Below are 24,112 nucleotides of genomic sequence, written 5' to 3' on the forward strand. Positions count from 1 at the left end.
TTGAAGAAGATATTATACACAATATCATTCGGAGATTAGAATCGAAACGTTCGCGTTACCCGTGTAAAAATATTCACCTATTCGCGATGAATGATTCAACGTCTGAGCAGGAACCAGGCTGACCCACATATGGGGTTAGGTTTATGGGTCCGGCGGCCACGAACACTAAACGCGTGAAACACGTGTTAAATATGTCAACAGAAAACTATTTACCACTCGTCACTTTGATCCACCCCTTCGTATAATTAACTTGTAACGCTCCTTCGTAATTAATGTAGCTGGAACATACGACTCCTCTTGCGAATCTGTGCCTCCGCGTACACGTAGAAAAATTCAATTTCCTACGTCGAGACATAGAAATCGAGAATCCCGCTTCTCGCCTCGTTGATTTCCCAACTATCGATCATCATCCGCTTAGTTCGCCCGCCGTGCATCTGTCGTTATTGAAATCCGCGCTCGTTTGTCTTCCGTCCTGAGTAATTACCGGAGCCCGTCGATGCGTTCGTTTCTTCTCTTTCTATCCACGCCCAACAGGCCGCGCGATTCCCAGTGTTCGCCGTGCACCAAAAAATCGCTTTTACCGGTTATTCTTCTCGTCGTTCCAATGGTCGCGATGCTGCTCCTGTCTTGATTTCGGTGCATGCTCCTGCACATCCGGGCCGGAGGCTCGTTCCACAGGGTATCTTGGGCAATCTGACGATGGTTAGGACTGGATTCTAACTGCTAGCTTGGTCGATCGAAACACCTATAGTCTGGCAAGAATGCATTCTGATTTTAGACTTTGTAGCTTCACGAAGATCGCTAGACACAATGTTGGTGCTTGTTCATGGGTTTTGTGAATACAGGAAACATTCGCTAATAATTGCACGAAAGTATTCTCTGCATAATTGCACGATCGTCATCCCCACTACGGCCGAGGTTTGTTCCCTGGATGCACCGTGAAGCTCGATAGAGTAGCGTAACATAATCTAACGTCAGATGTTGCTGGGACGATGTATCTATTGGGCTGGCAACCAGGTGATTGCGGATTTTGTCGTTAGATGGTAATGGAAAAATCCGCAATCACTTAGTTGCCAACCCAATAGGTACATGCAATTCGAAAGTGAGATTTCTTTTATTTTTGATTCCTTTTTCTTTAAATTACTCTTTCGTCAATGTATTTGCGAAATATTTGTAATTAACACGACACCAAACACGGTATAATTTGAATCATATTTACTTACACTCGTCGTTTATTTGCTAAGCAAATTGGACCAAATTATAGCGTGTTTGGTGTCATTTTAATCAGGAAAGTGTGACAAACGTGCTGGTAAACGTTTCATTAATCTCGAACGGAAATTTGAGAATTTTGATTTTCTCTCAGTTTCGTTCCTCTTTTCTACGCCATCGACGCGCCCAAGATCTCGGTGTCGAGCGATAGAATCGTGTCTGCATTTGCATAATTGCAACACTTGGGTCCCGATTTTTGTACAGTTATCCAATGTTTTCTCTGCTCGTCTGAGAAATAAGAAGGTAAAAACGTTCAGGTAATTAGAAGATCGAAGTGCCACGAATATGCCAACTTGTCGATACATTCTAATTTTATGCAGCACGTTTGAATCTTCTGTAGCTAGCTGCACGCCTAATATTATAATTTTTGAAATTTGGTTTTGAAATTGCGAATCGAGTTACGATGCATTTTTTGAATAGAAACGACACGATGCGATAAAAGCGAGAATTTTATTAATAAAGAAATCGATAGATTTTAGAGGTTATAAGACTTCGGTCGCCAATTAATTCCTCTTCCTCGGTTAACCGATTGGCTGAGTGCAGACTTTCTTTGTAGTTGAACGCTGCATCCCTCTGTCAGGAATTATTTTTGTTTTCCACCTGACAGCTTCCTTTCAATATATCGAATTAGAGTTACTTCCTATTGGACTGTGTTCTCCGAGGGTGAAGCTTTTATTAGAGGGTGGAGAAAGATCGACTTGAATAACTCTCAGAATTATATGTGTCGAAGGAAAAAAGAGCTTCTCTCCAGATAGAGGGAACTTGGTAAGAAATACGAGCCAGTTATCGGAATCGCATAGACTCTTTGACACGTGGTTCCAGAAGATGCGTCACGAAACTGACGAGAACAATGATACGATTAATTTGACAGCCAGGTGTGTCTTGGTGAAATAAAATGCGCTTTACCCTTTAAAACATTTTCAAACAAAATAGAAGCAGACGTTGGTCGTCAAAAAATATTATATTTTCGATCAACATGGAAGACAAATTCTTGCCTATGTAAGTTTTTGCCGATGCGCTAGAAAGAAGGACGAACGAAAATTTGTAGAACATTTTTGGAAATATTCTTACGAGCTTCCTAATGTCCAATTTAAACCGTATCAAAAAATCTATTTTCCAATTCCGTCATCGGATGAATATAGTTCTTTTTATGAAATATTTCTCGTTACAATTGTTCCAGCTGGTATACTTAGCGAAATCCTTCTGAACAATTTCTTCAAGGCCATATGTCAGACACGCTCCTTTGGATAGGATTACTGTTACGAGCGTATTAACTAATTGGGTTTACTTGGAATCAGGATTGAAACGATATTATAGTTTCCACAGGGGCGGCATCGATGTTTGGACGATCGTGTTTGTTCACACGATAGGCATTGTTTGACCACTGTTCTGCAACACGAGTATTTTTACGTGTTTGCAGATATCCTCGACTCGTTTGTTGTGTCGATCATTCGATTTGGAGGAGATTATTGGAAATTGATTATTAATATCACGATACCAATTGAAAGTCGACGTGATTGTTTTATGAGTAGTTTATCGTATCAACTTTATTTCAGCTTTTAATAAAAGCTGAACGGTAGATACGACGTAGATTGAACGATGAACTTGATATAGTTCTCACCTGAATTTGCCATTTTAATGCACAGTTAACCAGCCTCGATTAGGTTTCGTGTAATCCTATCTGAAATCTGTCATGAACTCAAACTGAACCTAACTCAATGTGGACCAATCTGCTATCGAATCCAGTTTCAATTCAAACCTAACCTAATTCGAGAACTATCGAAATCCGAAATTAACCTATTGGTCTAATATGAATTTAGTGTAAACGAAACCCAATCAAAACCTAATCCGAGTGACTGAACCTAACCTAAATCTGTCTAAAATGCCTGAGTTTCTAAATTTGTCATCGTCTGCCTCAATCTCGCTATCTTCTCCGACGTTCTATAAACCTAGACCTAACCTAATTGAACTTAATACCGTAATTCACACGTAACTTATACGAAACCTAATGAAAAACTAATCCGAGTAACATAACCTAACCTGAACCTGCGTAAAATGCCTGAGTCCCTATATCTATCGCTGTCTAACTTAAATCTCGCTATTCACTCAGATCTACTGTAAACCTAATCCTAACCTAATTCAACGGTATATCATAATTTATACGAAACCTAGCTCTAAATAGAACTTAACCTAAGTCTACCTAAGTACCCAAGTACTTAAATCTGCCTCTATTACGAGTCTTGGTCTAATTAATTTTAACCTAATTTAACTCCACGGCATACACGAAATTCAATTTTAACCAGAACTCAGCTACGTAGTTTTAACTTGAATTTAATTTGAATCTCCGATCGCGCTTCCATCAATATCGATAAAAATTGCATAATTTAATTTGATTCTTCGTCGGCCGGGGTAGAAAGCCTTGCCGGCCGTGGATTTGCCGATTCCGATCGGTAATTTTATCGGGTCGAAAGTTGGCCGGCCGTTAGGAAGTCGGCCCAGGGGGCCACTCATCTCAGGCGAATTATGCGGAAAAAATTTTTTTTGATTCCAAACACAGGCGGTTACCATCGATCCACATCCGGTTGGCGTTACCGTAGTTACCGAGTTTTCCAAAAATTCCAATCTTTCAAATGGAACGAATGGACGTTCCGGGTAATTGTACGAAATGCGGGCTCGGCGAGATGCAAGCCTAAACGAGGGTAGGAAATAAAAGCAGCCCGGGTTAGAGACCGGGTGGAACTTGGATGAAGGAGCGAGACGGAACTTTTTTCAATCGACCTGCGCCCATATACGGGCAATAGACGTATAAAATATTGCGCCGCAGTAAAAGGATCCTTAAAGTGCTCGTAGAATCACAAAACGTGGCCTCTTGTCTCTATTTAGACTCGCTGGCTGCTATGAACAGAACGTCGATTCCCTCGCGTCCAATGCTCTTAGCCACCTGCTCGGTCAACCTGAACATCAGCCTAATTCGCGGTCCAGTCATCGGTTTATAATTTCACTCTTCCTTTGTTCACCTTGATACTCAACATTTTATATATTTTGTCTAACACATCAGATTATCAGGCTCGAACGAAGTACGTTAATACGTTGGCTTATGATCGCAATTTGCTACTTTTCACTTTGGTAGCCTCGGTAGAACCAGCTACTATGAGCCGCAATGTTAGACGGTTAGAGCAGGCAGTTACAAAATACGAAGATTGGACTTACAGCCGGAGAATGAGGAACAAGAGGGGAAATGTAAAGGGACGGTTATGAACGACGTTTCGTCTACCAACAATGTTGCAAAAGTCAGCTCGATCGCTGCACTTGGTGCAACCGGATGCATGTTCAATTGCACATATTTCTTCGCTCGGTGGAAAAATGTAGGACAGCAAAAGTGAACAACGAATAAACATCAGCAACAAGCTTCCTGTTAAATCAAAAATATTTGCGACACACGGTCTTTTCAATTACTGGCCGAGGCTTACGGTGAACGTTGCGTGTTCCGTGCACGTGTTTTTCAACCGCGCCATTACACGTTCTTTGGTCGATGAAAAGCGTAAAAGCGAAAACGACGGAAATTCTCAACAGCATTACGGAAGATAATCTGCGGAATAGTTTTGAGCAATAGCTTTACCCAGCTCTATCGTACGCGACTGTGTGTCAATTTTGAATGCTGCTACTTTGAAGCTGACTGTAGCTGAATTTGATTAAAACAAGTCAGTAGGCATAGTCTTGTTCCTTTCTCCTGTCGTGCCTCGTAAAATTGAAATTAAAATACATTAATACAATTTATTGAATACATTAAAATACATTTTAGTTCATGTAGAACTAACAGGCTACGCGTGACAATTATTGTGTTGGCAACTAAGTGATTGCGGATTTTATCATTACCACCTAATGCCAAAATCCGCAATCACTTAGTTGCCAACCCGATATATTGGATATACGTGCCGGGAAATATCAGGTTCGAGTGAGTGTAAATCTTTAGGTACCTTGGCGTGGCAAATGTCACGAAGCCTAATTTTTTCTCTTTTTTCTTAAATTTCCTTCGCCTGTTTAAATTTCTTTCGCTGGTTATTAGCGTTGCGAAGGTCTGCTGCTTATCGTACATCGCTCTGAGCAAACTTCGTCGAAGGTTAGAAATTCCAGCCATCTACGGCGAGGAAAATATGGTCGCTACACCGGTATATCCAGCGATCTGCTGATATTCGTACAAATATTTTATCGAGAAAGTACGCTATCGGCCAGCCACGAACGTAAAACGTTATTGAATTCGTGAACTCACGGGGAATAATTCGATCGAAGTGTTACTGGAATTAGGAAACTCGCTTTAGAAATAATACCCTGTGTTTTCCCCGAGTGAACCTGATCCACCGAATTTTTCCTATTTCCTTCTGTCGAACGATCAGCTTGCAGATAAAGCTGCAACAAATTTTTCATACTAATGTCGTTTCCAGTCATCAAGCATTTCCTTTAAATAATCTCTTTAGAAAATCTTTAGATTTTTTTACAATTGTTACGAAAGACGCGTGAAAACCACGCGCGGATTAATCGAACGAGTGGAAGTTCGTGATTGTAGACCGTACGGATCAAGATTGCACTATGTATGACCGAGGAACGAGTTACGATTCCTGAGTGAAAATATGTAGTTGGTTTGAAGGCGTGTGAATCGAGGTAACCTGGGTTGAAGTGGTGCAGTAACCTGATTTGATTTAGGAAGCCAATATCACAGGTCTAAAATTAGCAAATAGCTTTATTCTTTATCTTCGCTTGAACAAATATTTGACCGAGCCAAAAATAAAATTACTTTTAGCAACTCGTCTTTCCTATAACGGTATCGTATCAGTTAAAGTGAAAACTTTGCATCTGACTCATTATCCGACGTCAGAAACTGAAAAGAAAAAAGAACACTAGCAGTTCGAAGAAGTATCGAGTTACTCAATTGTCTTTCCAGAGATAGCTCACAAAGTGTAAAATTTGAAACTCCACACAAGAGACCAGTTCTAATGTGAGAAACCCAAGTAGAGCCAAAGTATGCGACTGTTAGCTGAAAAGTAATTCGTAAACCGCTCACAGCCTTTCTAACTTATCATCGCGCACGAAATCTGATATTCTAACCTGCAAAAACTATCGAATACCATCTCGGACATCGGAGACTCGAGAAGACCAACGTAACTTATCGTTATCTCTTAGATCTCCACAAATGCCAACATTCGCATCGACCTCGAAGCCTGACATTGCAAACATCAAAACATCAAAACATCAAATTCTCCAGTAGTCTGGACACAGTTGAAAATAGCTCAAGTCCAAAGACTGTGCAAGGGCTTCGAACTGTCCCTCGAGGTGGCAGCACCTCTGCTCCCCTTTAATTACCGCCAGCAAATTGCAACAAGATCTGGCTAGGGCTGTGTAGGGTGGCGAATAGTGACAAACGGCGAAGATACTTTTCGCAAAACGATGAGGGAGGGCAGCTGGTAGAACGTGTGGTGCATCGATAGCGTAACGATCGCGTGCTCATTATCCTGGCGGGCGGCAGGGCCGTATGTTGCGCATTCCAGCCGGCAACAGAACTCCATATTTATGCCGGCGGCCAGCCATATGCGTTTAAATACCCTCCACGTTACACGTATCGTGTATACGCGTACGTTATGCTAACGGTATGTGTATGCGAATGCTATCAAAACGCGACACACTACGAATTCGTGTCTACGTGACTGGCCACGATAAACAGGATGTCTGGAATCTTTATTCGAGCGGCTATGATTTTTCGTGCAGCCTCGGGGAGGAGGGGGGCGTATAGGTACCGTGGCATCGCTAGGGAATATTAGTCAACTGTGGGGGCTCTTTGCATTTTTCAACCCTTTCGCTATCCAACATTGGCTTGTATTTTCATTTCCAATACAAAATCAAATTTACTTTGATTACTTACTGATTTTAATGAAATTTTAATTACTCGAGATAGAGCTATTTTGATTAATTCAGTGCTTTTACTTGGAAAGAAATAACTCGGCAAAAGAAGCAACTGTCTTAGGTTTGGCTGAATTTCTATTCGAAGGGAGAATGAAGAACGATATTATTCGAAATAACCAGCTATTTCGGTTAACTATCACTTTGCTAGTATAGGCCAATGTGGGATTAAGATGACGTATACATATGTGTACAACGTATGCGTATTGTATATCGTAACCCATGTAATCGAATTGAATTTCTGGGCTAATAAGCTGAAACGAACAAGCTACCAGTAGCATTTCGATCAACTTTACATGCTGTTGCTGCAAACCGGTCAAAGTGTCGAGAAACTCACGAGTGGCTAGCGTTAATCCAAGACATTGTAATTTATGGCTAGGTAACTGAAAGTAAATTAGGTCCGTAGTAGATCACGGTTTGTTCCGCAATTATCACGAATTACCGTTTCCTACGTCCTTTCGCCAGCCTTAGCTCAGAGGCATCCTGCCAGCCCAATGATGACAGAGAGAGAAAAAAATACAGGTCTACGTAAAAATTAATCGAATGACACACTTGCAAGCCCTGCATTCGTCTAGCTCGCCTCTGGCGATGGTGGGGGCGAGGGTTACAGGGCGACCTCGTCCCTTTGCTCCCACCGACGGAGCATTGTGCGGCCCAGCGAAAAGTTAGCGAGGACAAAAAGAAGTGGCCCCAGCGCCGGCGGACTTAATGAGAAATAATTGAGTTAAGGCGAGTTATTTTAAGCGGAAAAGTTGCCGTCGAAAAGCGTAGCCTTGTCGAGCAAACCGGCCGGGTCTTCGTTCAACTCGCCGAGAAGAGGAAGAAGAAGAAAAAAAAAAAGAAGGGAAAGTTTCTTGCGGCGTGTTAATCGATCGACCAGAACAATCTGAAGAATCAAATTCGACGAAGTTGGACAACGGCTAAACGAACCATAAGCAACGATCCCATTCTAATGGACAGTTAAGTTTTCCACTGACTGATCGAGTTACGAGCAACGTGAGAAAATTGGCGGCGAAATATCCCGCCTCTCGAGTGGAAGGACACCTTTGAAAATTTCAATGAAACCCCAGTTTCGGGATGTTATCACTTGGGACACGTCCATCTTTATAGTTAGACCGCGGATATCGAGGCAAATTTAGACTTTAAGGAACAACGACGGAGAGCTTTAAATAGCATGGTGTTATCCAAATATTAATTTGGAATGTTAAATTTGAAAATTATAATCACCATTATATACTAAATGTTAAATATTACATTCTAAAATTACAATAATTCATACAATTATAAACAATATGAGCTCAGTAAATATAGCTAGCTAAATACTTAATTTGGATATTTTGTATATTTTTGCGTATTATCTACACGTCCGAACAATGATATTTCCCATGAATGCATAAATATCCACGATGTGCCGATAATTATTTCGAACGACGTCAAAAATCGATGGCTTACGTAAATTCCAACCAAAGACACGTACGATTTGCATCGATAATCGATACGGTAAACAAAGTGTTCATTGCTTGAATAATAAATTACGACGATAACAATAACCTGGAAATGCTTCTATAATAAAAGTGAGATAAACTATAAAAGCAGTACCGTTTGAATAATTATGAACGGTTCTGTATACAATCACGAAGAAGACGCTTATCTGGAGTCGCAGATTAACAACCTTTGTTTCGTCCTGATCTTGGTTATACTTTGCTAAAAGGATTACGGTCTATCTTACTGTTTCTTCTTAGAAATCTCTTCTAAGGCAAGCTTTCATTTTCTCAGGTGTTAACATCCACCTAACCCCAACCTAACCCCAATCCACACCTAACCTAACTCTGACCTAACCTAGTAACCTAACCAACTCGACTAACATTTCTTTCTTGTTTAATCGTAAACAAAGACGCTTTAGTTCTCTGTAACAAAGGTATACGTGTATTCTAATAGACAAATAAACAAATGAAATGGAAATTAAGCCGAGAGAAATACGTTCTATGAAATAGCTTGGAACATGTTAGGTTAGGAAAGTGTTTCAAACGTAAAGATCTCTTGCTTTCGAACGAGACTTTGTTCTACTTATACAAACCCTAGATAATTCCCCTGTATAATTTCATTAGATTACAGTTCGAATCTTGAAACTAGAAATTAAGAATTTTTGGAATTAGCAATTTGTACGTTTCGAAAATGGGATTTTTCGAAACTGCTACTCGGTAGAATTACAATGCAGAGCTGTTACCGTACATTGGTTCAAAATCGGTTCTATAGATGTCCTTTATGTGAAGGAATCCTAACCTAGAACATTTTTTCGATTGTCAACTTTATGGAACGCAGTTTGTCCTGCCTATCCGAGTAACTTAATATATTTCGATTGCACGGTAGCACATAGCGAAGGATCAACGTAGATTTCATCGATCAGCTGCGGAGTTACTGCCCTATGGTATAATTTAGCCATTTTCGAGGCGGAGGAATTTGGCTTTGGCCCAATTTCGATGAATTTTTCAGTAGGTTGGTGAACCAATTAGGTTCACCTATTTCACGATTTTCAAGCCAGTGACCGGGTCGTTGGGCCATTTAAAGTGAACGTGGATCAGACAACAGGTGTACAGTTTGCCCAAGTCTCGTCAAATTAACCGTTTCGTAAGCATTAATTGACGGCTAATTGTCAAGTAATAATTAACGTTTTATTCCGGGCAACTTCGGCCACTCCCCTGTGAGCGCAACATGTGGACGTGGCGAGCAGCAACAATAGGCTTCGTGTTAATTAATCGAACACGCTCGTTTATTCGATAAACATTTACCAACTCGAATAACCGATTTGCTCCATCGATAAATCAGGCTAATCGATGCTTCTTGAAAGTGCTAACTCGCCTACCGTCTACACTCGTCTTGGTTCTAATTAACGCGGAAAATCGAGGATTAGACAGTAGAACGACGTATTTCTTACACATAAAAATCAGGACTAATTTTAATCGAGATCTGCATTAGATAAGTTTACTTTTCTTTAGACTCTTGCTCGTCCTAATTTCAGTATAAATCAATCAATAAACGGTCATCAGTCTTAAGCAGAGTCGAAGTGACACTAAAATAGAATTCGGTGCAATTATGTGTATTCTTCTGTGAACGTGACAGCATCGATATCCGGGTGCTTTTGTCGCAGCTAGAAATAATGCAAACGAACGTAAATGAATTATCTACCGAACTGGTAAGGTTCGATCGCCTCTCTCTGACTAACTTTATACGAACTGGAATTATCAAGCGAATGAAACGGTCTGGCAAAGAAGCTCGGTTAACGTAACGAGGAAAAATTGTTTAGACATTAACACTGGAACTAGCGCACCAGTCAAATTGACTGGTTTTACCACTTTATTATGAAACTCCTACTAAAAACCATGTTATATTTTTTTCGGCAGTGATGTAGTGAATTAAAAGAATAATATAATGAATCTTATTGTGTTTTTTCTGTATTCAAACTGAAAATAATTTTATATCAAGGCTACTTATACCAATAGCAGTGAAAATGGCTGATACTTGTCCAAGTGTAAAAGGGTGCTGCAATGTGTTTATCGAAGCTCAATTAACCAGTTTCCTCGTTTTCTACACGTTTTGAAAATTTTTACTGCGTATCATTCGATATGACGATATCAGCCATCAGGAAAATTCCGGATCGATCGCCAGATGCTAACGCAAGAAATACCACAGCAGTCAAAATGATTGGTTCTACAATTTTATAAATTATAAGTAATAAATCATAATTATTATTTATATATATTAATTTAAATTATAATTATAAATAAATCATAAATTTTATAAATAAACCGTCGTTTAGGGATGATGGTCCCAGCTGGATGAATAATATCAAAAATGTACCACGTAACATGGAATTGCTTCTGTAAGAAAGTAATAAATCAATAAATATAAAAATATTCTATTATTAGGTATTTTTTAAAGACCAGTCATTTTCACTGATTTTGGTAGAAATAGCTTCGTGTTTTGACTATCGGTAGTTCTAGTGTTAATAAGGAACCTATGCTCGTACAATAATTTTGACCACTTTTTGATACTTGTTCAGCTTTAGAATTCTTATGGTGTATGAACCATTTTGTGTATTTCTTATTTAAAGAATCGCCATATGGGGAGTATATATTAACCAGCAAGTAAGTAATTATATCCACAATCGATATTTAACAAAATTTGAAGAAATTTTGCAGCGTTTAATTATTGCAACCTATAGTCGTTCTAATCCACAGCGTCTTTCTAATCGCACGTGTAGTCATTTTAACGGCACGTGCACCACTGGGGATCAAACGAAGGTGCAATTAATAAATTGCAGCAATGTTGCAAAAATCCGGAGAAACTATTTGAAAATGAAACTGATATAAAAATCGCTATTGCTCGCATCTTAATCTCGTTAGGAAACGCAATGGCACTTGGACCACCGTGGCTGAAATTAAATAAAAACACAGGGCGAGTGATTAACAAGCCGTAGGAAAAATGCAATGGCTGACCAACCTAATCCAAGAAACCCTATAAAAACCAAATTTAAAAAATCATCGCTCCGTGTGCTTTAAAAAGTGCGGCGGCGCTAGACCCTCTCGAAAGCAAATAACCAGCTCCCTGGCCAGTGGTTCCCAGAAAAATATCACTTTATTAAAAACGCAAACTCGGCTGGGCAAACGTTTGTCACCGTTCCAAACATTTATGCCTCGCGATAAAAGGATTAATGCTCGGCCGTTTCGTGACCCACAGCCTTCCTATTATATTTTCTTTTTTCTTCCGTAGACCCCGGGGCCGTGGACACTCGCCGTCTGCCCTGAGTACACGCGTAAAGAGAACTAGCGCGCGCGCACGCTCACTCACACATACACGCATACACCTCAACCCCTTGAATAACCATGGAACATCGCGGTTCAGATTTATCGTATATTATTCCTTACGATTCCCTGCTCCGTTATTTGTTCCTTCCTCCCGTGGTTCTCCATCTTCTCCAGGGAATTTTATGGAACCCCTTAAATCGACCACTATAAGAATGGAAGGGGTGGGTTGGCCTCGTTGTTCAATCTATACTCTCTCAATTTCGTGTATCCTGGCTGAGAAAGTGAAAAGGGTTCGCGTGGATGATGTTTTCAGCAGATCTAGTACGTTCATAGTAGCCGACGAGTATGGACCCTCATGGTACTGCACTCTCCACTTTTTGTACATTTTGGTAGGCGAATTTCGTGTGGCGCATCCTGTTAATGCACAGTGAGAACGCTGGCTTTAGTTAGCGACGTAAGATGAGAAGCGATAGAGGGGCAAACATGAGGTCTAATTTTGCTGCTTGCATGGCAAAGAGTATCGTAGATGCAGGGGCAACGTGGATGCCAGGGATCGTAAAGTGAGGAATAGCGTCAGCCATTGAGCACCTTGCTGCGAGAATCGCGAGAGTCCAGCTTTTACAAAAGTCCTACCTGTTCAGGTCTTGTGTATTGCCTTGGCAACTAAGTGAGTGCGGATTTTGTCAACAGATGGTAATGACAAAATCCGCAATCACTCAGTTGTTGCCAGTACAGTACTTTTGTACATCGCTGATGGATCGGTGCAGGAACCAGGCGAGTGCAATGCGTCCGTATCGCTTCTGTCTCTTATGATCATGATCGATGACTGATTGTGGTTACCTCGTCGGCTCCCTACAACAAAAATTGTGTACCACGATTTGGAAAATGTTTTCACCGCGGCTAGTAGATAATCACGATCAGGTAATCGAGGCTAATCAAATGATCTCCATTCGGTTCGATCATAGCGGTTTTATGATCCTGACTCGAGTATCGGGGGTTCCTTTAAAGACACCCTATAAGCAGAAGAGCTCCTTATGTGCCAGGGGCCAGGATACGATGACAGTGTGCCATGCTCGTCGTAAGCGGCGAGTAAAAGGGGTCGTGCGACTATCGGCGTCGCGATCTTGCGCGATTAAAGTCATGTGGATTCGAAAAGCGATATTTTCTCCGGGAAAATTAAGTAAGTGACGTTCTCGATAGAAAACGGTGCCTTTACGTGGGTTTTACCGGATAAGTCACGCGTAAAGTGCATCGTGTGCGGTTATCTTATTTATACCCTGTGTGTACGACGAAGGGAAGGAAAACACGGGCCAGAGTGTGCGGTAAAATTGAAAGAAAAAAGGAAAGGAGGGAAAGAAGAGAAGGAAGAAAATGTAAAAAAGAGACGTAATTACCGGGAAGAAGGTCGCCACGCGGCCCTTCTGGTGGCCCCCTTTGCACGTTCAACGCCATGGCGTAAGTGTTTGTGTTTTGCAATTACCGCTTTCTGCTGGCCCACCCGAAATGAACTCCCGCGAGTAATTAACCTTCCTGGTGGTTTGCTCCGGCCACGTGCGAACGAGCTTGCTCTCCACTCGGTGGAAGCGCCTTCGGAAATTTTCAAATCCGTATCCTCGCCGTGCTTCGCCACGTTGTAAATAGCGATGGGATGAAGCACGCCACGTATGTAGCCATAAATACAAATTAACACAGCCGTCTCCCTCGGGTCTATATGACCCGAAACTGATCTTATACTTCGATAGATATTGTTGGAATATATATTAGTCATTAAATAATCATTATCTATGTATACTTTAATAATATCTGTGAGAATATATAGATCTATTCTCTGTCTGTTAACACGTTGTCTACCGTTGTCACCCATATTCGGGTGACAGCAAGTTTCTGGTCCGACCGCACCGCCTATAGTCGGGCGATAGCAGTTTCCGATCTGACCGCGTCACCCATATTCGGGTGACAGCAAGTTTCTGGTCCGATCGCACCGCCTATAGTCGGGTGGTAGCAAGATTTCCGATCTGATCGCGTCACCCATATTCGGGTGACGCTTATTCGACTACCTGCGAAGGATCTTCTATTACGATATATATTGGGTTGGCAACAAAGTGATTGCGGATTTTCTCATTAGGTGGCATTGACAAAATCCGCAACCTCTTAGTTGCCAACCTGATAGTCACGAAGTATTTAATTTTATTATTCAACGTAATTTCCGTACTTTTCGCGTATTGCATCATTCTTATGAACAAATAATTGAAGAAGAGAGGATATTCGATGAGATACAAAGCGAGAAGGACAACGAGGTAAAATCCAATATCCAACGATCGCCTGGTAGTTCGAACGCTACCCGGAAGAGTTTTGAAAAAATTTTCCATTATCCTTGAACGATGTTAGGAGCGAGGAAACGAGGAATCCTATATTTTTCTGGATCTGTCGAGATTCTTTTTATCTACTCGCGACGTACTTAAGCCCGTCGCTAGCCACGAAGCTTAACTTAATAAGGGATGGTTATTAAGATGCGTGGTTTGTTGCCGAAGATCTCGCGAGATTGAAAAATTGGCGGAACTCGACAGGGTTAAGTCGCCTTTTTCATCGATCCTGTTAAATCTTATCGGAGGATCGCTGTGTGCAGGCATTTTGGGTAACAAAGGTGTCATGATTTATGGAGGATTAAGGCACGTTCCCATCGATCAAAAAGGGGTCGCGGTAAGGTCGAGATGCGATCGTTTTAAAGTCTTTAGAGATAAAATCGCGATTATAGTCGCGGCTCCATTACGGCCACATCACGATAAAGTCAGCTCGTCGATGGGCATTATTAAGTGTCCTTAATTCGCGACGCAATAACGTTTTCCCCAGAAACCACGTTCGCCAAAGCGAATTCTAACATTTCCAGTGCATTGGGCCAAGAGAAAAGGAAAGAAAAAAATTCCACGACATCTTAACGATTGATACAAGCAATTTTTGTTTCCATTTTGTTTACTTCAACGTTGAGTCGAGTGGTCTGGATCAAACTGCGTTTGCTGTGTTTTTATGTGCATAGCGTAGGAGAGGTCCTGTCGTATCTGTCTACCATCTTTCATAATTCGCGCACGTTGATAATTTTCTCCGCATTTATCCCTTCCAAGTCTCCGTAATATTCGTAGACAAATATTTGCCGTGAGCATCGTAGATGCCTGCCCTCGCATAAAATTGTAATTCGTAGCGCGACGCTAATATCCAAAAATTAACAAAAAAAAAAGAAAAACGCGCACTCGTCATACCATTGCCGCGATCTAAAAATTTTCCTTGACGGACATACGAAAGAGGAAGAGATAAATTTTTGAACGAGCTCGAATAGAAATGCAAAAATAAAGGGAAAAATCGATATCCATTGATGCACTCTCGACCAGAAAATCGCGAGAGTTGCGCGGATTGCCGATCGTGCGGCGAAATAGTGCTTGCCACTAATGGGACGTTCTTGCGTGGAAACGTAGAATCGTGTCTTTGCGCATGCGCGTGTCCTTTGCTCTTACACGGACCCCGACAGCCGAGATTTATCGCGTCGATTCTTCGGTCGGTTTTCAGGCAAAATAGCGACACATTGTTCCGCGTCCACGTTGAAAAATCGCTCACTGCTCGATTTCTGCCTCGATTTTAATCAATTTTCGACCCTCTCGAGTTGCCATGCTAGGAAAACACGATTTTTCAAGAGCGTCGCTCTTCCGTTCGGGGGCTCAGGTGGCGTCCTAGCTTCGTTTACGTTTCTTTTTTTTCCCACCGATAGCGCTGCACAGAGATTTACAAGTGCCCTGTTTAACCCTTTTGTTCAGAATTGCTACGTTCTATTCATTTTCTACTCTGTTGTACACGAGGATTTTTAGGTTAGAAACAAACGGACGAGTTAATCTCCTAAATTTAAGCTGCTTTTTTAAATCGACAGGCGAACTTCATTTTTATATTATTTGCAGATTTACCTTTCATTGATCGCAATCTATTATTTCCCTGTTCTTATTATAATTCCTCTTATCATTCGTTCATGTTCGTATAGCATATTTTCATGATACTACCACCTGTGAGTAACGTGGCTTTTCTGATGCAAACCAGGTAATCGCACACAAGTTCGTTGGTATGCAATTGATCGTGTGTAGGTATCAATTATACGATGTTCCTGTTCATCAGAAACAGCTAGATACCTGTTATCCTAGTCACTTACTCCTAACACCCTTGAATTTCCCAAAATTGTTCTGTGCCTATAGCTCAAGCAAAATATTTACCAGAGATTAGTTGGAAAGTATTTGTCGCAACGTTTGACGGCTGTATGCGCATAGGAGAACTTGTTCTGATAGTACAATCGTCAGGGGAACCCCTGGTGCGGTAATAATTGCACAAGTGCACACGCGACGATAACTGTAGCGGCTTGTTATTGCGGTTGCACGGTTTGACGCGATTCCGTTTGTTTATGGGTGTTTGTAACCATTCTTCCTTCCGTGATAACTCGACCCTCCTGTCGATCCGTTGATCTGACCGACGAATGTATACGACTTTCTCACGCTCCTAATTATTGTGTTTAATGTTTAAAAAATCATAATCAGTAGGATAGTTTTTTCTATTTTATTTACATAGTATCATCTGGTAATTTTATTTTTGATTTGAGATCAATGGTCCAAATATGAATAATAATGTCCTTTAAACAATTCGATATAATTTTTTGCCAAAAAGAATACATGGTAACCGCTGGTCGATAGCATTGATCCAGTAGATGCTATATTTACATCACCGAACGTTTTCCTATTTCCGTTTTCGGTTTTTGGAAGTTGATTAATTCGAAAAATAATTAAGGGAGAGAGCGGAGGATGGGAAGAACAAGAAAGGCTTGCGTCTGTCTTTTTGCTTCTGTCGGACAACAAAAATCTAATTAAGTCGTCAAGAGACCGTGTCCCCGTTCGGGCTGGAATAAAAAGCGGGAAACAAATTTTCCACTGCCGGCTAGAAATTTTTTCCCGCCGGTCCGGTATTTAAATACAGAGGAATTCCCACGGAATTGTTCTTGCGAAAAACAAACGAATAAAGGGAACATCAACAATTACAACCGTGCTCCGCCGCTGGTGCTCGACAAACCCACCCATTTTACCTTTCCAAAAAGAGAAGAACATGGAAAACCTACCAAACGACCAGAAAAAAGAAGTAAAATCTTGCTAAGGGGAACAATAAAGTCATTAGTAAAAAGGTAGGGGACCGATCGTAGCGGCGCCGCCCCCTAATTGCCATTGCTTGGCTCGCTGACACCATCATTACCACTGACCCGCCACTATTTGCCGCTTTCCCTTTCGGCGTGCGTCAGGAAAATTCCGAAACAGCCGTCTCCTTCACTTAGTCCCCACTATGGTCGTCTATCCGCCCCACCGAATACCAGTTGATCTCGTTCGGAAGTAAATCGCGGGGACAAAATCTCGTTGACTGGAAACGAGGCAATCTTCCAGTCTCTTGGACGCGGTGGTAAGGGTGCGGGCCACGATACGCCGTCCCTGAGCCGTGTTCCTACTCTCAGGCGCGCCGCTTCCACCACCACGCCAACCGAAAGGGCGCAACACGAGATCGTGCGCGCTCGGTTGTCTTCGGCGGTGCTCGGCCACGCTGCTGCTCCGCTCGACGCCAGCCATGAGCCGCGCGGTGGGGGTAGCTGTGGAGTGGGCGGCATGAGCTCGCTAGGGTCGCAGCACTTGGACACGCGATCATCGCGCGATACACACGCTCTTCCCAAATGCCTCACCGGCTGCAGCTATTTCCTCGCGACGCGTGCCTTTCGCGCGATCGTCACGCGTACGATTTATCGTGAGGGAGGTCAAGGGGAGTCCGGCAGACCTCTCGAACCATTCGCTACTTTGCTGCCTTCTTTTTGTCAAGGTGCTCCTTGCCGCGGCTCTATCCCATTGTGACTCTGCCGCCTTGAATTGTGACTCGGGTATATTACAGTGCGTGGACTATTGCTTCCGTGAGCTGACACCGTGTGTGACGCTGTTCTCTGTGAGACTGTGGTGAAACATTAAAGAAAATTCTTAGAGAAGATAGACTGGTTATAAATTGATCGATTGCCTGACCATGGATTGGAGACTCGGATTGCTGTTGTTGACCTGTCTTCTCGTCGACGGTGAGTGACTTTTCATTTGGGGGACGTTTCTTAGATGCGTATTTGGGTATGTGGTAGGGTGTTAGGAGGGTGGCTTTAGCGCTGTGTCACTCGGTGCCGCAGTCGCAGCCAGAGTAGCGTGCGTCCGCTGGTATTAAAAATTCCAACCTATTCCGGCCGTCGTTTGTTCAATAACTGCCGGAACATAGTATCCAAACGCGCGATGGTGCCATCGCGGATTTTCTTTGCAGGAATTTCAGCGGATAGACTGAACGGGGCCAGGCTTGATTGGGTTTCCAGAAAAGTTATGACTGACAGGGATATTGTGCTCGTTAGAGGAAGGTATAAGAAACTTTTTTGGGGCTCATAATGATAGGGAACGGATTTTTCTTACAGTTAGGTTCGTTCTTAGCTATCGTATCAAAAGTTATTGGAGTTTCTATGTAGACAAATTTTATTATTACATGTTATATATAATTATCAATCTTTCGTTTTGTTATTATATATTACATTTGATGTTCGATCGTTACAAATGAAAATGGTGTAACATTCGAATTGCATCGTTAAATTTTCCTTTATATTTTTATATTATAATTATTATTTTATATTACAATATTCAACTTATTCATAGCAATTCTATTTTAATAGAATTTTCATTGTTTACATGTTTCTGCGACAGTCTCTACGTTTCAGTATCAATCACAATAAACGTACCAAAACAAAGTCAACCTTCGAATGGTAGGAAGTTCCAAGAACTGATAGCTTCGAGGCATTGCACAGTAATTCCTTAACTAATCACATTAGTATGTTTAACAGGTGAAGCGATATAGTATGGAACAATTTATTATAAGAATTTTAGTTAAATTAAATCCGCTTCTATTTTTATTCGATTGGAAGGAAACACGAATTAATTTAATTTCTATATATAATCTTTGTATAGATATTACAATAATTTGTAGATTTCGTTTCATTTCGCTATTTTACCAGGCTACGAAATGTAGCATTCATTTACGCCGCTTGTTTATTACACTAATTACTGTATCTTACCGTACTCGTTAGTGTTGCGTACAAGAATTTAGTATCACTGTTAACACCAGAGTTACCATCCCATACTTAGATATAAATAATTATAATCAAAATAATATATGGTGCAAGCAAGTGCGCTAGTACTAACATTATCGTTGATTAAACTATAAAATTTCCGCAAAATATCAACGTATTTTATTAACGATTCAAATTGGCTGTAATATTAATTTTCTGAAATTTCCACGATAAATTACGTTATTTCGATCGCTCTGGCAATCGTATTATTAATTTTGTCAGGAACACTGGCGCGCTTTCAGTAAATGGCAAAAACAAGGAACACCGGAAGCCCCGCCATTGTAGCAGACTTGTTAATTCCAGTTGTAAACACAAGAGATTCTTTTACCTGATACTCATCTTAAGTATACTTTTGTACGTTAGCAACAATGGCTAAAGGATAATGTACTATTATTTGGGAGATTTAGATAAGAGACAGGAAAGCAGTAATATTCCTTTAAAAAGCCAGCAACTCGTGACAATAATAATTATCCCTACTTCGTTAACGAGCCAAACTACTGATCTTCCTAGCGATTTTTAATTAGCAAATGGTAGCCTTCCTCTCTTGGATATATATAAAAAAAAAAAAAAACTCTATTTGTAACATGTATCGACCAATCTGATCTACAATCTTTTTGTCGTCGTTTTATTATTTGCACGATTCTATTCTCCCAGAATTTACTATACTTTCCTGAACACTAATCTGGACCTGGAAATTCCTGGAAATCGAGGAAACTTCAACGCGTTTGACTCTGTCTCCTCTTGATATCTTCCTATCAAGGTGCACTATGTCACCACGAATTATCCATTTTTCGTTTACCATGGAAATTCGTCTGAAGAGTAATTCGTTTTGTAACGTATCAAACAATGCATAATCCAAACGTCGTACCTATTGTTAGCATTGTAGCTAACATAAACAGTTCTCAACGCTGTATTTCGATATTCGCGATATTTCTGCAGTCTCATTTATCGCGTGATATAGATTACTTCGAATGAAACTTGATATCTGCTCGTTATTAATCACAATATACGTTCTAGAGTGCTTAACACGTAGGCTGCCACGCGAATTTCACATATTTAAAAAAAATTTTTTTTACCCATTCTCAGATATACCACACCATGACATTTAATCTTCGAAAAATATTACGTGGCATTTGCACGTTGTTCCCTGATAACGTTATCTAAATCATTCGTACGGTTGAACAATTTTTAGCCCATAAGATTTATCTTATTTTAATCTCCCCGAATTATGATATTTCAATGTTGCTCTAATTTTAGCAAGTAGCTACGCGATTTCAGACGATGTTTAATACAAGATTGAAAGGAAACCTCGAGCACACCGATAACAATTTCTCTATATATTTTTCAACGTCGAAAAAACAGATGGGAATTGAGAAATTTCGAAAATAAAAATCGGAAGAACACGGCATTCAACGTCTTAGGAAGAAGTCACGTGCGCGGCGAAAGACTAAAACGCTAATAATATGCCATCAATTATACAAGAAGGGTGGGCGGAAAGTCTCGCGAAACTCCATCAGCGATAACAAGCTGTCGAGAGTTGGTCGTCTTGTATCCGTCTTGTTTGTCGTTGGCACGCGTTTCGAGCGTTCTCGTTGCTCGACGTTGCTCCTTCCAAAACTCATTTCGCGATATGGGGATAAACACAAGTAAAACGGATCGAGCTGAGGTTGTACAGCTCGGGGTTTGACCCAATTACCAACCATTGAAATTCCTCCAGGTTTTCCTTTCTTTCCCCCCTCCCATCATCCATTCTACTCATCTGTGTGTAGCTTGAAGCAATCTTGGAAAAAGGCAGAAGGCAGATTCCGATCAGCGACGTATCCGCGATCAGATCGCGGATAAGCGGCGCTAGTATCGCGTCTGGATGGAACAAAGAGAAACGCGAGCACACGCGTCGACCTCGTCCCCTCTCTTTCTCTCTCAATGCGAACTCCAATTTCCTGATGGGAGTGGATTAATATAATTTGATGGCGCCTCGGGAGAATTATGCATCTCGTGGCTCGATCTTCCTGCGAAACCAGGGTGCCTCGTTTCGTTTCTACACCTTCGATGTTGGTACGTTCCCGTTGCGAGAGAATTAGGCTGGATGAAGCTTGTTAACGAGTGTCACATGAGAGCCTTTTATGAATATGGATGCGCTCCGGTGTTGGTGCGTATCGAACGATGATAGTTGTGGCACGGTGTGGAGGTTAGGTTGAGTCAATTAGGAGGTTAGGACCGACAAGTGAATTAGGGCTTTTGAAATTCTACCGTGAAAACTTTACCACGATGGTCCAATGTTTTCTTATTTCTTCTGATACCGAATTCCTATCACAGTTTTCCAGTTTCATGGAAAATTGGAAAATCGCAGTCTATGCAGATACACAGGGCTGAGTGTTTCTTACTCTCGAATCTAATACGAGTAACACCAATTCTAGAGAATTTTTTGCCAAAAATTTATCAAAAGGACACAAACTAGCATTACTTTCGGAATCTTCTAGTTGCAAAGAAGAGAGGGGACACGCATTCCAGATAGAAGAGCTTCGGGACGCAAGGCAGTAGAAAAAGATTTCTTATTCTCAAACATAACCTAAAAAATTCCAAGCGTGGGCAAGTTTTCGTCAAGATACTAGCAGACACACGAGCACCACTTGCTGAATACTCAAGTCCCATCAGAATCCTCCACAAAGCATGTACCACAGTTGCATTCTAAATATACGGATTTCTAACGTAAAGTAGTAGAAAAAGATTTCTTATTCTGAAACCCAATACGAGCAATACGAATTCTAGGCAAACCTTCGTCAAATGTCTTAGCGAAAGGACGCACGAACAACCACTTTTTCAATACTCAACCCCCAGTAGAATGCTTCTAGTTTAGCAAAGAACATGAACGCCACTTTCTGAATACCGAATTCCCATTAGAATCGTCGAGCTGCGAAGAACACGGGAAAATTGCAGGCTAAAAATCCTCCGCCGTCCATGAGATCCATTAGCACAACAGGGTAACACGAGAACCTCTAATTATTTCGAGCGGTATAGAATTTGCCGCGTCCGTTCTCCGACTGGGCTCGAGCAGACTCGTCCCTGTGTACAGGTGTCGGCACGCGCGATTCAGCCGCGATATCTTCTCGCTGCTTAACGATAACGATCATAATAATTTAATTTAACAGCCGGCGAGAGAAGGAGGTCACAGTCGCATCGATCTTCCCCGGAAAGTCCGCGAGATGCAGCGAGCAAATATTAAAGGGCCACCCCCTCCGTGCCTTGCCTCGTCCCCGTAACATCCCCCCCCCTCGCCCCCATTTCCCCAGTTTTCCACCCTCGTTTTTCTGCCATTCTTTCGTTTTCTTCCAACCTTTTTTCTTCCTCCCCCCGCCCCACAAACTCCCTCTTTCCCATTTCATTCTCTTGTCTCTTCCGTGCCTGGACCTTCTGTGTATGAGAAGAAGAGAAGAAGAGAGAAACAGGGCCAAGACCGTCTACGAAAGATGCAAACTGAGAGCGAAATGTGCTCGAACCACGTTTATTTTCTCGGCAACAGCCAGGTTTTTCTTCCAGTCGTTTACGGACCCTGAAGAATCGTGGACCTGGTTGTGGCGCGAGGATATAATAACGTTCAATTACCGCTTCTGTCTCGACGTCTAGGGGTCTCGAGACGTGCCGGGGAAGGCTCGGATTAACGCTTGTTAGCAAGGTTAAAGATGCTGTTCTTCGTGACTGGGAGATTACTGGTTGCATGCGAGCACAGCGTGCTTTAAAGATAGAATTAACGCAGGCGAGACTATTAATTTCTAGTTTTTGGCCAAATTTTATGGATTTAGTAGATTATGAGTTGCGTTTTTTCTTGGGGGAGGGCAGTTTGATGAATTTTCTTCTTTTTTTTGTCAAACAGTATATAAATTTGACGTGGATCTAATTTGTAGGCTGCGGGCTTTTATTCGGGCTAATTCGTATTTCTGAGAATGTAATGAAAATGATATAAGCTGAGTAAAAGATTATCTTGTCTAGCCGGTATTATAATTTGTACATGTATTTTTTATTATGTGCAATCGTGGTACTTTCAAATGTTCTACGAACTCGTAAAAATCCACAAAAATCTACTAATCTGAATGTAACTGCAAAGTGAAAAGAAGTTTGAATTTAACCTAAACGGCATAACTACTCCACGTTAAACTCAATCCTAACCTATACCTAGTTCTGTTTCTTGACCAAACGATGATAGAATTTAGTCTTACTATGAATTTCAAGTCTGATCTTAGTCCTAACCTAAATCTAATTTTTGTCTCATAGAGGCTTAATTTTATTTACGGTATTTCTAAGACGCGCAGTCCATTGTAACTGCCCATTACGACGTATGAAAGATATTAGTATAAAGTATAGTTTAATTGACTCAAGTAGTTAAGGTCTAACCTAAACGTAACACCATAACTCGTCCTGACCAACGTTAAACTCAATCCTAACCTATACCTACTCCTGTTTTCTAACCAAACAGTGATGGAATTTAGTCATACTACGAATTTCAAGTCTGATGTTAGTCCTAACCTAAACCTAATTTAGGTTCCATTCAGACTTAATTTCAATTTGCGGTATTTCTAAGACGCGCGGTCCATTATTACTGCTTATTGCGACGTATGAAGGATATTAGTATAAAGGATACTTTAATTGGCTCAAAAACCAGAGTACAGTGACGTGGAAAAATTCTTGCGAAACCGAGTCGTATTAATCTAACTTCTGCTTACTGATGAAGGGACTTCTTGCGAGGGGTTCTAGTTAAAACGAATTCTTCCTCCTCGATCATTTCTTTAGCCAGGCCTGACGGCCGCCAATTCTCAATTTACCAAGTGTTTTTAAAACGGGGCACCGGCTAATTTATCGAGCCATCAACCCAAACGCCTTCGATGTTTCC

General features: G+C 41.3%; 1 protein-coding gene across 4 annotated transcripts in view; it reads left to right on the forward strand.

Moving 5' to 3' along the window:
* Positions 1–24,112, forward strand: part of LOC122576746 — a 122,378-nt gene that overhangs the window by 37,093 nt on the left and 61,173 nt on the right. For 2 of the 4 annotated variants that reach the window (XR_006319878.1, XM_043747475.1), the window contains exon 1: positions 17,704–18,147. The exons of 1 other annotated variant lie outside the window; for it this stretch is intronic. Coding sequence is in view for 2 of the 3 variants with exons in the window: in XM_043747475.1 (XP_043603410.1) it covers positions 18,099–18,147 (49 nt within the window). In the remaining variant the exon portion in view is untranslated. Of the gene's footprint in view, positions 1–17,703; positions 18,148–24,112 lie in introns of those variants that run through there. One more of the 4 variants, XM_043747476.1, reaches the window with a different exon arrangement.

This window comes from Bombus pyrosoma, linkage group LG16, assembly GCF_014825855.1.
Source record: "Bombus pyrosoma isolate SC7728 linkage group LG16, ASM1482585v1, whole genome shotgun sequence".
NCBI classification, from domain to species: domain Eukaryota; kingdom Metazoa; phylum Arthropoda; class Insecta; order Hymenoptera; family Apidae; genus Bombus; species Bombus pyrosoma.